This window comes from Etheostoma spectabile, chromosome 12 (assembly GCF_008692095.1).
Source record: "Etheostoma spectabile isolate EspeVRDwgs_2016 chromosome 12, UIUC_Espe_1.0, whole genome shotgun sequence".
Lineage (NCBI taxonomy): Eukaryota > Metazoa > Chordata > Actinopteri > Perciformes > Percidae > Etheostoma > Etheostoma spectabile.
Window position 1 is genome coordinate 11,477,253 of NC_045744.1, and position 14,254 is coordinate 11,491,506.

The 14,254-nt window shown below is 37.7% G+C and overlaps 3 protein-coding genes across 4 annotated transcripts in view; all 3 read left to right on the top strand.

Moving 5' to 3' along the window:
- The first annotated feature begins 997 nt into the window (after positions 1 to 997).
- The window catches only part of LOC116698526 (chemokine XC receptor 1), a 153,799-nt gene continuing 140,542 nt past the window's right edge, over positions 998 to 14,254 (top strand). The window contains exons 1-9 of one of the 2 annotated variants that reach the window (XM_032530481.1): positions 1,003 to 1,140; positions 2,560 to 2,689; positions 3,024 to 3,185; positions 3,351 to 3,488; positions 3,913 to 4,061; positions 4,864 to 4,967; positions 5,063 to 5,252; positions 5,897 to 6,028; positions 6,344 to 6,540. In XM_032530481.1, coding sequence (XP_032386372.1) covers positions 4,053 to 4,061; positions 4,864 to 4,967; positions 5,063 to 5,252; positions 5,897 to 6,028; positions 6,344 to 6,493 — 585 coding nt within the window. In that variant the 5' untranslated portion in view covers positions 1,003 to 1,140; positions 2,560 to 2,689; positions 3,024 to 3,185; positions 3,351 to 3,488; positions 3,913 to 4,052 and the 3' untranslated portion in view covers positions 6,494 to 6,540. Of the gene's footprint in view, positions 1,141 to 2,559; positions 2,690 to 3,023; positions 3,186 to 3,350; positions 3,489 to 3,912; positions 4,062 to 4,863; positions 4,968 to 5,062; positions 5,253 to 5,896; positions 6,029 to 6,343; positions 6,541 to 14,254 lie in introns of those variants that run through there. The other variant, XM_032530478.1, reaches the window with a different exon arrangement.
- LOC116698536 (protein THEM6) lies at positions 7,832 to 10,376 on the top strand. Its single transcript, XM_032530494.1, has 3 exons — positions 7,832 to 8,009; positions 9,415 to 9,922; positions 9,999 to 10,376. Exons 2-3 carry the CDS (start codon positions 9,419 to 9,421, stop codon positions 10,104 to 10,106), a joined length of 612 nt encoding a protein of 203 aa, XP_032386385.1. The 5' UTR covers positions 7,832 to 8,009; positions 9,415 to 9,418; the 3' UTR covers positions 10,107 to 10,376.
- LOC116698537 (protein THEM6) lies at positions 11,089 to 13,832 on the top strand. Its single transcript, XM_032530496.1, has 3 exons — positions 11,089 to 11,210; positions 12,166 to 12,670; positions 13,212 to 13,832. Exons 2-3 carry the CDS (start codon positions 12,170 to 12,172, stop codon positions 13,317 to 13,319), a joined length of 609 nt encoding a protein of 202 aa, XP_032386387.1. The 5' UTR covers positions 11,089 to 11,210; positions 12,166 to 12,169; the 3' UTR covers positions 13,320 to 13,832.

Consider the following 14,254-nt stretch of genomic DNA (forward strand, 5'->3'; position numbering starts at 1 on the left):
TTGGCATATCAGTAATGTAATACTTTATGTTACTAGGGATATAACTAAGTGAATTTTGGCCCAAGAAATTTAAATATTAATAACTGAATTTAATGATACACCTTTAACACACAACTCACCTTATTTCAGAATCAAATCAGTGGCAAAACATGTTACAGTCCAATAGAACATGCACACCCACACAGGTGTTTTCAATCACTCTTTCTGATTAGATCTCTGTTCAGGTCATGGAGCTGTCCTGGAAAATAGAGGATAATGGGCAAGCTGACCGACAGATTTACAACCATTTGATGTTGGTGCTGCGTTTAGTAACACTTTTAGTAGTTTTGTTTTTCTCTAAGCCACACCCCTCAATGAATAGAAACTGATCCTAAAGAACCGTCCGCGTCATCTCTCATACACTAAAAGGTACAATCATTCCCTTAATCCCTTAAAATGTGTATTTACTCCAAATGACCCTAATTTATTGAATTTGCTGATGTTACTGTAAGACAAACTGGCGTATACTGTTGGTGTTTCTTCGGGCTCTAACAAACAACATTGTAACTAGAATAAGAATTGTTACAGTTGTTCTATTCTATATTGTAACGTTAGTTTTTTTCGTTTCTTTTAAACTTGGCAAGTAGCCTATTCAAGAAATGGTGTAAATGACAGATGAACAGGGGGTAACGAAGTAAGTATTTGTAAAAATATAACACAAGAAAGATGTCAAATCAGCAGCTGGAGCAGAGAAGAAGAAGCTACACCGTTTTTAACAATCCATGGTTTGTCTGAAGCTGCTGGTGTCTGTTTAGCTACCTCTCTGTCAGGGTATGGGGAGGAGGCGGAAGGTCACCTGGCCAGCAGGTAATACATAGTAACAATGTAATAAAATCAAAGGTTTTCAAGGTTAGCATTACTGTACATTGGCATAGTTCAAAAGAAAATGTTGCATCGACCTTAATAACAAATTTGATGCACCAGCAGGAAAACAAGCAAGTAGGCTAGCCTAACCAAAATCAAAAAAACATTTGACGCTGCATGAAGAACAGGTGCATGCTGGGTGTGGCTAATGGTAGATGCTAAAATGTTCATGGCGGTTCATCCTCGAGGTGATGGCGTATTTCTGCGTTCGCTGAGCAATGTTGACCCTTCAGTGAGGTGTGTGTGGACTTTCTGCCGTTTTTGGCTGTTAATCTTTGTTACAGGTGTGCACAGGGCGTCTTTCAGCTCAAAATGTAAAAACAACAACAATGGAACCGGTGAGCTCAGTCGGACAGAGAGACTGCGAACTGGTTAAACTTGGCTTTGAGAATACACTAAGACTATTTCGCGGGATGACATTGCAACAAGTCATTGGATGAATTTCCATTAAAGTTCAGTTTACACATACTATAAGCCACCGGTAATTGTAATAACTGGCAACTTTATTTCTTTTTTACCACCACCGTCATTAGTCTGTTAGCATTGTCATTCTGTGAGCATGTGGCGGTGGTTAGCATATGCTGACCTTATCATTTCATAAATCTGCATTTATTTCCGTGGACTTTTATTTCCTAATGCCACATTTATTTATTTATTTATTCATTTCGCTCTCTTTATTTACCCCAGAATAGGTGACTGTGTGCTGGGTAGAGCCCATGGCTGTGCTCTGACTGTGAGTTATAGCCACGCCCCCTATTTTGCATATAGTGATTGGAAATATATAGCGAGGGAAATCAATAAATGTGTCATTAGGAAATAAAAGTCCACGGAAATAAATAAATGTGGATTTATGAAATAAAAGTACCATGAAATAATTGAAAGTAAAACCGTTTAATTTATATTTAAACAATTGATTGATTTTCAAATCAAATACATTTATTATGTATTTATTGCCTCATTTATTTATTTTGGTAAATCTAGACAGCTAACTAGACTATGTCCAATCTGAGTTTTCTGTTGCAAAACTAAAACTAGTAAAACAAGCTCCTTCCTAAGGCTATTTTGCAAAAGGCACCGTTGTTCCGTCCGGCACTTACCACTGCACAAGACAATTGTGATTGGTTTAAAGCAACACTAGAGAACTTTTTTGCATCTTAAAAAAAAAAAAATAAATAAATAAAAACTTTCCAAAATTTTTGCAGTGGTTCATCAACTCGTAACAGGCTGAACGGCACTTCTGCATTCACTTTGTGGCTCTCTACCAGCTATGCAAGTGCACTATGCAAGTTTGCCAGATTGGGTAGTGGATCTTTAGTTCCAATGAAACATAATGGGATAATTCCGGTTCCAACCTGTAGGAGGACCGAAGCAAGAAAGTTCCCTAGTGTTGCTTTAAAGAAATGCCAATAAACCAGAGCACGTTTTTCTACCACCCCGGAATGCATTGTGGACTATCCAGGCCCTCCTCCCCAGCGCTGTGGCTAATTTATAATTGACTGTACCCTGAGTACATTTTCTTTTTTTTTTGACAGTTTTAAGAACATTTTCATTGAAGTAACTACTTTTACTTTGGTATAATATTCTGCTACTCTTTCTCTGGTATAATATTCTGCTACTCTTTCCATGTAAAGAAATTATTTTGATGTCTTTGTTTAGATGGATGCGATATTTAACATACTTGAGCAGTTCAGACTGGACTCCTTCTACAACCACTTTGTCCAGTTGGGTGTAAAGGATGACATGGATTTCCTGGATGGTGTAACAGATGAAGATCTGAACAAAATTGGTGAGATGAACATCATTCAAGGCACTTGGTGACCAGGAAAATATAAACCTGTGCATGGCAATCCAATTCAATACAACTTTCCTGTAGTAATTACGTACTTTTTTTTTGGTCAGACTTTATATTTTATAGCTAGCAGTTAGTACTACAGTGTGTTTATGTTTCTAATTGCCTCATCACATATGTACATTAATGAAAAATTGTTCATCATCACATTTTAATAAATAACTCATTTTTTCACAAACTAATTGTTTGAGTTAAATGTCCATTTAAATTATAAAAAAATAGAATTTTTTTTTATTAATCAAATACCATTTTTGCACCTACATTTTTACAGGTTTAAGTCATGTGGAGAAAAACCGTTTTTCAGCGATGAAAAACTTCATTCAAAGACTCAGAGCTCTGGAGAGCCAAGATCAAACTTTGACGGAAAAACCATTGGAGTCGTTTTGTCTGCAGTACACATATCCTAAATGTCCTCAACCAAAATGTGTAGTAGGTAATAGGAACACATTTTTTATATAAATTCTGCTTATTAGATGAGCTTGGGCCAACCACTAACCTGATGACACTTGTTAATAATTGTGACGATTGTGTTAGTGATCATTGTGCAGACATCAACACGCAACTGAACAGCTTCACAGTGGTTAATTTGAACTTACAGATATGGATCCAGCACAAAACACACTTAATGATCTGATGTTGAGGATTGGCCATCTTGAAAGTGTTGGAAATTCCAAAGGAGTCTGTCTCTACACAGTCGATGGGATGCCCTTGACAGATGATCCCTACTTCAACACATGTGAGTAGACCTGAATATTTTTTACAGAAGGGATTGCTAGATGTTAGTTTATGTTGCCAAGATTCCTTTTTTGTCCATTGTTTGTTTTAATTATACTGCAGTTGCAGGTACAACATTGACTATAGATGTATTGAAGCATCCATCAGCTTGGGACTCCAGGGCTCAGCTCTTTGATTTGGTTTTACAGCCCAAATCTTCACTGTTGTGGTTCAAGCAGGCAGCTGTTTTCAGAGTATAAGCTGTAACAACAGCTGGACACCCAACTCACCTCCATGGACATGGAAACATTTAGAAATGAAAAAGATGGTCATAAAAAAGAACAGAGCTTAAAGGAATGAATTATAATTTAAAATTTTGTTCTGGATGTGTAAATGTTTGTTAACAAGTTCACCATTTCAACTAAAAATGTTGTCTTTTCATACAGGGTCTTTGAAAGACCGATATATTCAAAGTGGATCTGTGATTTATGCCATATTCACACCAAAAGAAAACCTGTAACAGGCTCAAATACCAAAGCAAGAAGTTGTTGAAACCTATGGAAACAGAGTGGTTCGATGCCACATTATGCTTAAGGTGCGTCTTAATTATATAAGTCATAATGCAACTAATGATTATATTGACCAAAATGGTATATGGATATTATTGTACAAGCTGAATATGTTTGATTTATAGCTCTGCTTTGTTTAAAAAAAATGTATTTGCTGACCACGTTTTATATTGACATTCTGGGGTTCACATCTCTTTTTCTCTTACTTTTACTTTTTGTAAAAATTTTAACAATTGCAACTTTTTAGAACTCAAATTGGTGCAAACAGATGTAACCAATCAGACACCACTAAATTCATTAAATACATGTGAACTTCATTTTTCTAGTCCAGCTACTGAGTGCAGTGCTCAGCTCTAAGATAGGGAGCTAAGATGTCATTTTCCATTAACCACTTTGGGGATTGCACTTATTATTATTATTATTATTATTATTATTATTGCTGTTGTTTTTTTAAACATATGGAATATACATTATTTAAAGGTAGGGATGCACAGATGCCACTTTTAGTAAGACCTAGTACTTACTTAATAAACGTTAATGAACGTCTGTTACATTTAAGCCGTTGCTACAAAGCTTATTAAGACTATCAGCTCCACACAACTCTTTCTGTATTTCTCAGTATGGCTATACCTGCTCGACGGGGAAGTCAATGTCACGTTGCTATTAAGTTGGAATCGGGTGTGGTAGTATTGTGTATGTGGTAGTGATTTTATGATGAAGTACGATTACATGGGTATGGCATAGGACCAGTACCGGATTTTGGCATCGGTCCATCCCTATTCAAAACAAATCTGGTCTTTTTAATTTGTGTTTACTTATTTTATACAGGGAGACTTTGAGGTGATGGTGAACTTGGCAAGTGACACCAAAACCAGTCTGAGTCTCAAGCTGGCAAATGAAAGTGGAATCCCAGCACATGTCCTACATTACAAGTAACTCTATCTCATGGCTTCTTACCCTCTTTTTCAGTAGTCAGATTTCTTTTCTCATACCGTATTTCTGCTCTCTTCTGTGCTCATATTTGCAGAGGTCAACATTGTGGTGGTGACACTCTGCTCAGTTGTGGGATTTCTGAAGAGTCAACGGTTAACTTCTCTTTGTCCACCTTTTCTGACAAGACTTCACGCGATGAGACATTCTTCATTAATGATTTTGTGCCTTCAGTCCAACAAACCCAGAAAGGAATCAGTGTGTTCTTGTCTTCACTTTTTGCTGTTGTAAGTTTTATTTTATAATAGAGTATTATCAGTACTTTTCACACTACCGTCGTTCACGGATCATGGAAAGTGAAATTTAAATCTGTCATGGGGCGGTTGGATTTATTCACTCACTTTAAAAAGATTTATTAAAAGCTTGCTTTTCATATTTTTATTTACAACAATATGCTACTTGTGTCATAGGCTATATATTAACTTATTGGTGTGAACTGGCAGGTTTCAGAACGTTGCAGACCGGTGCATTGCAAGTAGGTGCAAGTTTCAAATTGTCTCGCTGCAAATCTTTGGCCTGGACTGGGCTCGACCCCTCTGTAAAGATTCAACTGTTAGACTGGAAGTTGAATCGGGCTCCTTTGATCAAATATTGACTATTCAGGGTCACCCCTAGTTTTTAACCATACCAGCATCCCAAGGCATGCCAATGTTGGAAAGTCGGTCGGTTCACCTCTTTGGTCCAATGTCTCAACAACTAATGAATAGATTCCCCTAAAGTTTGGCACAGACAGCAGCCCTTGCATAGCTGTAGACTCAAAGGAATGAAACAGATGGCAAATTTATCAATTAAGTTGCTACATTTAGTAATGTTACCTTCCTTCCCCTGTTAGCTTAATCCTGCTTTAAAATGCTTTTGTTTGTTTTTTTAGAAACATCATTATTCAACAGAGAAACTGAAGAAACTGATTTCCTACATAAGAAAACTGACTGGATGTAACCCTCTTGCCCAAAGTTTGCATCAGTTACTCTTCAGGAATGAAACGCTAACCCGGAATCAGAAGGGAACCAATATGAGCCAAAATAATTCTGTCTGTAATATCATTGTAGTTTTTGAAGTGGAAGTTCTCATGTGCTGCATTACAATTTGAGGATTTGCACAATATGCGACTAGTCCTGTGGAAAAAAAAGAAATTATGCAAAATTGCTGTGCTTCAATTTTTTTATATTAAAATTATTTTTTTAAACCGATCAAACTGGGAACAATTTTCTGCAAAAAAAAAAAAAAATGGTTCACCTTCATTGTATTGGTCACAGCAGATATTTATATGCATTCACCAGTACCCGTTTGTTTAGCTATACTTGTTCTTTTGATGTAGATTGCAGTTGTTGAAGGCTTGTACATACTCTTCAGAGAGCTTTTGCCTCAGCGTAAAGCACCGCAAGAGGAGAAACCCATTGAAGACCTGTATGTCTTTGAGAACTCACTCTACTGCTGGGCACATCTCTTATCGGAAGCAAAGGTATGAAGCTACTGAGGGGTGACTAATGTAAGCTTGTGAACGATGAAACCAGTAATTTTTTTAATGACGTTGCCAGTGTTTTGTGTGGGTATTAATGTCTACACCTTTTCGTAGAAGTAGCCATTACATTGAGCTACTAGGTGATACGTGGCTTGATTGTGTTTATGAATGCATTAAAGTAAATTCCTATTTCATGGTTGACCATAGGGGTGTGCAACAAAATCGATTCACGAATCAATTCAAGCTCTACCGATTCAAAATCAATTCATAGAATTCAAAAAATCAATTACCTTTTTGTTTTCTCTTTTTTTATGACGTGTATATTTCACACACACACACACACACACACACACATATATATATATATATATATATATAATATATATATATATATAATAATATATATACATATAAACACACATACACACACACATGGGAAAAGTAACTACATTTACATACTGTGAAAAGTTTTTGAGCCTAAAAATCTATCAAATCATGACATTTCCTGAATTGTGCAACCCAAGTTGACCACTTAAAGTATAAGTAACTTTTTAATTATGTTTCTAATGCTCTGTAATCTTGCATACAATAGTCTAAAATGAAGCAAACGAGACTGTGGGCCCTGTTTTAAACAATCCCAAACGCAAGTATCAAAAGCCAAACGCAAGTAGCTTTGTGGGTGGATCTTGGGTGCTGTTAATATACCGGTGGGATAATTGACTCTTGCACCCAAAAAAAATCTAACATAGGTTGGTCTGAAGTAGCTACATTACTCAAAGGTGTGGTTTGGGCGTAACGTGCAATAAACCAATAGGAGTGTTATCTCACATTCTGTTTAAAAGCAGGTGAGCTTGTTCCATGGCGGATTGCTATTATACAGTAATGATGAATTTGCTAGGTGCATGCTGTTAATCCATCTGTGGGCGCACGCCAGGAGCAGTTCAAAGCCAAGGAGACAGACACTTGCTATTGATTTTTCTTTTTGACAAAATGTAAACTGTCACATAGGTTAATTTAATGTTTGAAAGAAGTAAAAATGTATTCAAAACTGTTGCACTTTAATGAGTGCATACCGTAACATATAACATGTGACCCCCCTCCCCCCCAAAAGAAGGTTTCAGCCTCAGGATTTTTTCACTTTAACCCTGCCCTACGTAAGAGGGGAAGTGAATCACACTAGTCTTCAAATTAAATTTCCTTGAATTAAGAAAATTATATTTATTATATGCATACAAACAATATTCATAGGACATTTCACAAACTGATTTCTTAAAACATTTCAGCGCGTATACGCTGCGTTCCCGATTGATTATCGAAAACGCCTTATTCAGTTATGCTTTTATTTTGAAGGCTGTAGCCGAAGTACCGGTATATTAAAACGGTATCAAAACTTTTTGGTGTTGTACACGGTTGTACACCCATGACAGATAGTGTACACCACACACGTTGTATAGTGCTGGTGCAGTTGTGTGCTGGATTGAATGTTGTTGACTCCGCAGATCTGAGTGGAATCAGACAGCAGGTGAGTTTTTCTACATTTCTCCTAAAAGTCTAAATCATTAACATATTAGCTATAGTGATACTGACATGTCTACGGTTGTTTACGTTCGCCGTAAAGTTTAATTAAAAACTATCAGGTCGTTAAACGTCGGACCTGTCAATTATGCGACTTAACGTTTAAAATCTCAACATGTTATGGCATTAAAATTTTAACTCTTGCGAATGATATTTCAGACAAAGCACTACTCAGACCACCCAGACTAAATGCAGTAATTTCGTGTACTCTGTTTCTGCAGTCTGCAGTCATGTCACCGATTTCCTTAGTCGTTAACTTCCATTACATTACATGTTTAGCTGACGCTTAGCGACTTATTGCCATAGCTATAAATGCCAGAGGTCGCACCGCTGTAGCAACATATGTCTTGCTCTTGGTTGATGTATCGCAGCAGTAGATAATAATTCATTTGAATTGTATGCAACGTTAGCTAGCAATTAATCTCAGTTCGCATATAGCCTTGGTAACAACAACTTTAGTGGTAGGGGTTGTCTACAGTCTTCAACTGATCATGCACTGAGAGGTTGAGTCAGCCTTGCTGTTCCTGTAGGACCTGTTTACATTCACGTTTAGTGAAATCCGTTCGCTGTTATCCTGAAAAGTGGAAACACTGAAACTCCATTTGCAACAGTCACGTTGAATGGGTCTTCCGCCTGTAGTGTAATGCAGAAAAAATGGAATAATTACATCCAGACTGGGCCACGATTTTAATGTCAACATTTCGGGGAACTCCCATTTAATCACGCCAACATACTTTCCTCTCACTTTTGTGAGAAATATAAAAGGAAATGCACATGCTTGCATAAAAAAGGTGTGAATTATTAATAATTGGCCACTATAAACATTCAATCACTGTCAATCACCGGCATTAAAGTGAGTCTCAAGCAGATACAGAGCCCCTGTTTGCCATTTGTGTTTCTGAGCCAATCAGAATAGTCTTAAGTATATCATAACCAAGTAAAAATGGAGAATCATTAAAAAAATGTTGCTGGCAGAAACACCTTTTTATTTAATTAAAGATTAATTAATCTTTCGGAATAAATACCTGCTTACTAAAGAAATCTTCCTCGCCAGTCAAAGCAACACATGATAAACGCTGCAAACATGCAGATATGCAAATTTAGCATTAATGGTAGCTTAAGATTGTTACTTTGTCATATTCTTTTATGGAAGCTAGATGAGTACAAGCTAGTCACGTTCACTTCTACCTCTCGTGAGGTAGTTTTTTGTCGTAGTTTGTTAAATAACGAATCAAACACCATAACTATCATACATCTACCTCAGCTTGGTTGATTTTTAATTACATCCTTTCTACACATCACAGTAACCCCACTGTCTTCCTCTGCTTGTGTGCCGTGTTTCCTTTCTCCAGAGAGATGTGGTGGGTCCTGTGGGTGCTTGCCGCCTTGCTGGCTCTCTTCTGCAGTCTGGATGTGTGGTACTTCCTCCGGGCAGCTGCTGTGATTCTCCGGGCCTGGTTCCAGCCTCCAATCTGGGATGTCACAGCAGAGCAGATCCAAACAGGCCGGGTCACTCCCCATGACATTGACATGTGCCACATGAACAATGCCCGTTACCTCCGGGAGTGTGACTTTGCCCGCTTCTCTCTCTACATACGAAATGGTGTGTTCAAGGCAGTGCGAGCACTCAAAGCTTCAATGGTAGTGGGGGCCACTACCATCCGTTACCGCAGGGCTCTGTGTATAGGTGAGGGGTACGAGCTGCGGAGTCGTATCGTCACCTGGGATGACAAAGCCTTCTTCCTGGAACAGAGATTTGTGTCAACAAAAGATGGGTTGGTGTGTGCCGTCATGTACTGCAAGCAGAGCATCATACGCAGCAGCCCAGACAAGATCATGCAGCACCTGTGTAAACGGAAGGTAAGGACCAAATGATTAAATACATCTGCAAATTTGATAGTTAAAGACCATTGAGTCTATGGCGTGCTCCCTGCAGGTGGAGTGCCCTGAGTTTCCAGAGGACCTTCAGCACTGGGTCAACTTCATCTCGGCCAGCAGCCAGACCCTCAGAGCCGAGAGTGGACTAGACGAGAAGAACAAATAAGACATTGCATGGGCAGCTTAAGGACTGGCTTTTTGTAAGACCATCTCAGGATTAAAAAGGCCTTTTGTTTTCTGTTCACATTACTTGACTTAAACACAGTCGTGCCTAAGCATCTGAAATAAGCTTTACTTAGACTTCTGTCAACACTGGAAGAACTAGCACACCAGGCTAAAAACCAATTACTCTTCAGTAATAATCAAGCAATATGTTTGGACAAAGTGTATCTTTGTGCACTATGGCAGCAATAAAAACAAATTGAATTTGAAGACCTATTGATGAATTTTAATGCCCTCACTATTCATATAGGGCCTCACACACTAACACAATAAGAGTCCAAGGCAGAGGTTTTTACTGTGAACACATTTGAAACTTGTTATAAAACTAGGCATGGGGCAGAATGAGATTCTCAATGTTTTATTTTTGAAATGTCTGGATAGAAGGCAACTTTTTCCCGTTGAACATAATGTTTTTTTTTTTTAATTTTTAAACACACTACACACTGTCAGGGAGAGGAATATCTAAACTGCACTTTCTGTCCTCAAAGATTCAAACAGCTAATACATTAGCAACGGTATGACAGAAAATTGTAGTGGTTTCGCAGTACACCCATAGTCTTAATAATATTATACAGTCTATAGTATCAGATTCAGAATCAGCTTTATATGCCACGTATGAGGACACATACGAGGTATTTGACCTCGGTTGGAGCAAGCCTCCGGGAGTGTGAATATTGTAACTGTCCAATGCCTAAACACAACAAACAAGAATTTGTTGACTTTTCTTCAACAATGAAAAAAGAACATTTGACAAACTGTCACAAAAGTCATGTTGTCTCTGTGACTAAAAGGGTGTGTCCAGTCAATGCAGTGATACACATGGCGTTAAATGTCAGATATAGTAATAACACATTGGTAAGACTTCACTAAATCCAGAAGATGGCAGTGATGCGCCACTATTAGGATACCAACCGCCGTTCAACCTCGAAGCAGAAGAAGAATCCCGTTTCGTCACACACCCGGTAGTCATGTTCATTCATTCTACCGGTTTCTTCTTCAAGTTGTGGTCGTATCGCATCCCATGGTAACGCTCTCTTCCGGACGCACGGTAAGATATACAGCCATAAAAAATAGGTCAACTGTATTTGTGGTTATTTTTTAAATTTCGACAGCGAGAAAAATTAAAAAAGCGACTTTCACACGTCAAGAGTATGGTCTCTATAATTCTACAAGGCCACCATCTGCAGGTAGCTAGCAGCTAAGCTAACAGATTTGGCTGTCAGCAGGTTGCGCCCCGATCATTTGCATTGAACTTTCAAGGTTGAAGTGAGTGATTATAGGGATATGATGCTTCCGTATTTTTTAGTTGTAATATAAAGCCAATGAATGTAGAAAAAATCCACTTACATCTTTTTCTACACGTCTGCACTGACATTGATGAGGTCAAAGGAGCATGTGATTAAATATTGAGTGTGGTCATAAATTTAGAAAAAACAAGCATTTTTTTTTAAGGAAATTGCTATCAGACACTTTGGAATTTTTATTGTAATATGTGTCATATCATTTGCCTTTAAACGAGTTTTGTTTCCTGTCATTAATTTTTTACAATATATTACTATACTGTTTAAAAATATATAATTGATATTCTATTGCATTCTATCCTTTGTTATATTGCTATAACAGACTATTTCATATATTATTACTACTTCTCACCTTATACTATATATCATATCCCATACTATATCATAATTTATAATGATATGGTTATATGTTAATATGTTAGATGTTGCATCATATTCTATATGAACGCATCTATATTAATACAGACAAACCCTAAGTACCAATACTTAATCATGTGTGCTGTCACTTTAACCACACCATGTCACTTTACCTTGCAATTTTGTCTTCAAATGCTCTTGTATAGTTTTCTATATTAGTTATATATGTACTATTACTGTCCTTGTGCTGATGCTGCAACAACAACAGCAATAACAACTGAATTTTCTTGCTGGGGATCAATAAAATGAAATATGTATCTTATCTTATTTGGACTGTTGTTCCAGAGAGATGTTGCTGCTGGTGCTGGGTGCCCTCCTCCTGCTCTTTTGCAGTCTGGATGTATGGTACTTCCTACGGGGGGTCCAGGTGTTCTTCCAGGCGTGGTTCCAACCCAGAATATGGGACTTGCTGGCTGAGCAAACCATTGATGGCATGGTCCTTCCCCATGATTTGGACTACATGGGCCACATGAACAACTCCCGATATCTAAGGGAGTGTGACTTTGCCCGCTTCCACCATTATATGCGAAACGGGCTGTTAATGGCCTCACGCAAACTGGGAGCCAGAATGGTGGTAGGGGCCTCCACCATCCGGTACCGACGCTCCCTGGCCTTCTGTGAGGCTTTTGAGATTCGGACCAAAATAGTGGGATGGGATGAGAAGGCGTTTTATGTGGAGCAGCGGTTTGTGTCCAAGAAAGATGGTTTTGTCTCTGCTATCATGCTATGTAGACAGAACGTGGTGCACTGCAGCCCAGAGAGCATTATTGAGTTTGTCTGCAAAAGAAAGGTGAGGAATTTCTAGAGATGAAGAACAGTATTGGTATGACTGTAGTAGGGTTGCAAATGAAAATGATTTTTGTCATCGATTATATCTGCTTTATGGTTTGGTTTTCTCCAAACACTCAAAAACATAAAAAAAATGATGTTTACTATTACATGAGACAAAGAAAAAAAGCATATCTGCAAGGCGGAAAAGCTGGACCTCAAAAATATTTGGCGTTTTGATTGAGAAATGACTTAACAGAGATACTGACCATCAAACTACAGTAGTTTCTAGATTTTTTTTGTTAATCGACTGATAGATCAATCAAGTAATCAGTTATATAGGTTATGTTACGTTATCTGTGACCAACAGTTCAAAATCCTAAGCTATTCAGTTTTCTTTCTCATCAAATTCTTACAATTTGGAAACTTCAGAATAGAAGTGTTTTGCCTTTTTCTTTAAAAGCTTTATTTTTTAATGATCAAACTTGACAGTTTCCTGTCAATAGTTTCAGCTCTACACTGTGGTATTCTTCTTCTTTGGCTAATTTTGTGTTTGTGTGCAGATTGTGTGCCCCGAGTTTCCTGAAGAACTAAAACACTGGATCAGCTTCATTTCAGCCAGCAGCCAGGCACTGAGAGCCGAGAGCGGGCTGGAAGAGAAGAACAAGTAAAGCCCCACACCATGTATCATGAGTGTAGGCCCACATATAATTTGCATTCCATGCACATATACAGTAAACAAACATGCACACAAACAGTTAAACATTATAGAAAGTTTTCAAGTTTACTTACAATATTCAATTCATCTCCGTTTTAGTATGCTCCTTCCTGCTGTGTATTTTTGAATGATTTGAACAGAAATACTGATCTTGTTACAAAACTTGACCTGTAAGGTATTCCATGTTTTGAAATGCACTAGTATGCATTGGGCTCATATTCAAAGTTCTCTCGGAATAAAGTGACCCAAGAATGTAGCTTTATTCTTGCAGCTTATAAACTGGGGTTAGACATCTTCATCTCATTTTAGCAAAATCCTCTAAATTCAGATAAGCATGCAGAGCAAAAGTTAATCTTCCACTGACATCAATGCATGTTTTTAAACAGACCCAGTCTCTTTTGTGCCTGTTTCTCTTGATTAACCATAGTTTACAGTTATAACTTCAGAGAATTATAAATTTTTACAAAACAAGGGTAAGTTTGATGAAACACTTGAATGGGCATCATGAACATGTACTGAAAACTGTTTAAGCATTTTGCACAACACAAACTAACCCAAATGAGTAGACAAACTGAATTCCTGTTAACAATCTGAAAGGGAATATTTGATTTTGAGGGATCCTTTTAATCAGTACCTTATTGTTCTTATACTGACTGTGTAACACATGCATTTAGAGCGTAGGCTTCTTGAATGGAATTGCATGTAATTTTAAGAGACGGTGCTCAAATCCAAATTAACAGGCAAATTAAGCAAATGTTGATACAAGGTTGCTGGCAACTTTTTGAAACCCGCAATGCACAATAAACACTGATGTTAGGATAATGCTCGGTTTTTGAAATCTGGAACCTTCCCTTTAATGCATTAAAGCTTTATTTTGTGACCAAAGTA

Coding starts and splice junctions, on each gene's coding strand:
- LOC116698536 (XM_032530494.1), top strand. CDS start 9,419: ATGTGGTGGGTCCTGTGGGTGCTTGCCGCCTTGCTGGCTCTCTTCTGC. Junction 9,923..9,998: donor AGCACCTGTGTAAACGGAAG/GTAAGGACCAAA, acceptor TGCTCCCTGCAG/GTGGAGTGCCCTGAGTTTCC.
- LOC116698537 (XM_032530496.1), top strand. CDS start 12,170: ATGTTGCTGCTGGTGCTGGGTGCCCTCCTCCTGCTCTTTTGCAGTCTG. Junction 12,671..13,211: donor AGTTTGTCTGCAAAAGAAAG/GTGAGGAATTTC, acceptor GTTTGTGTGCAG/ATTGTGTGCCCCGAGTTTCC.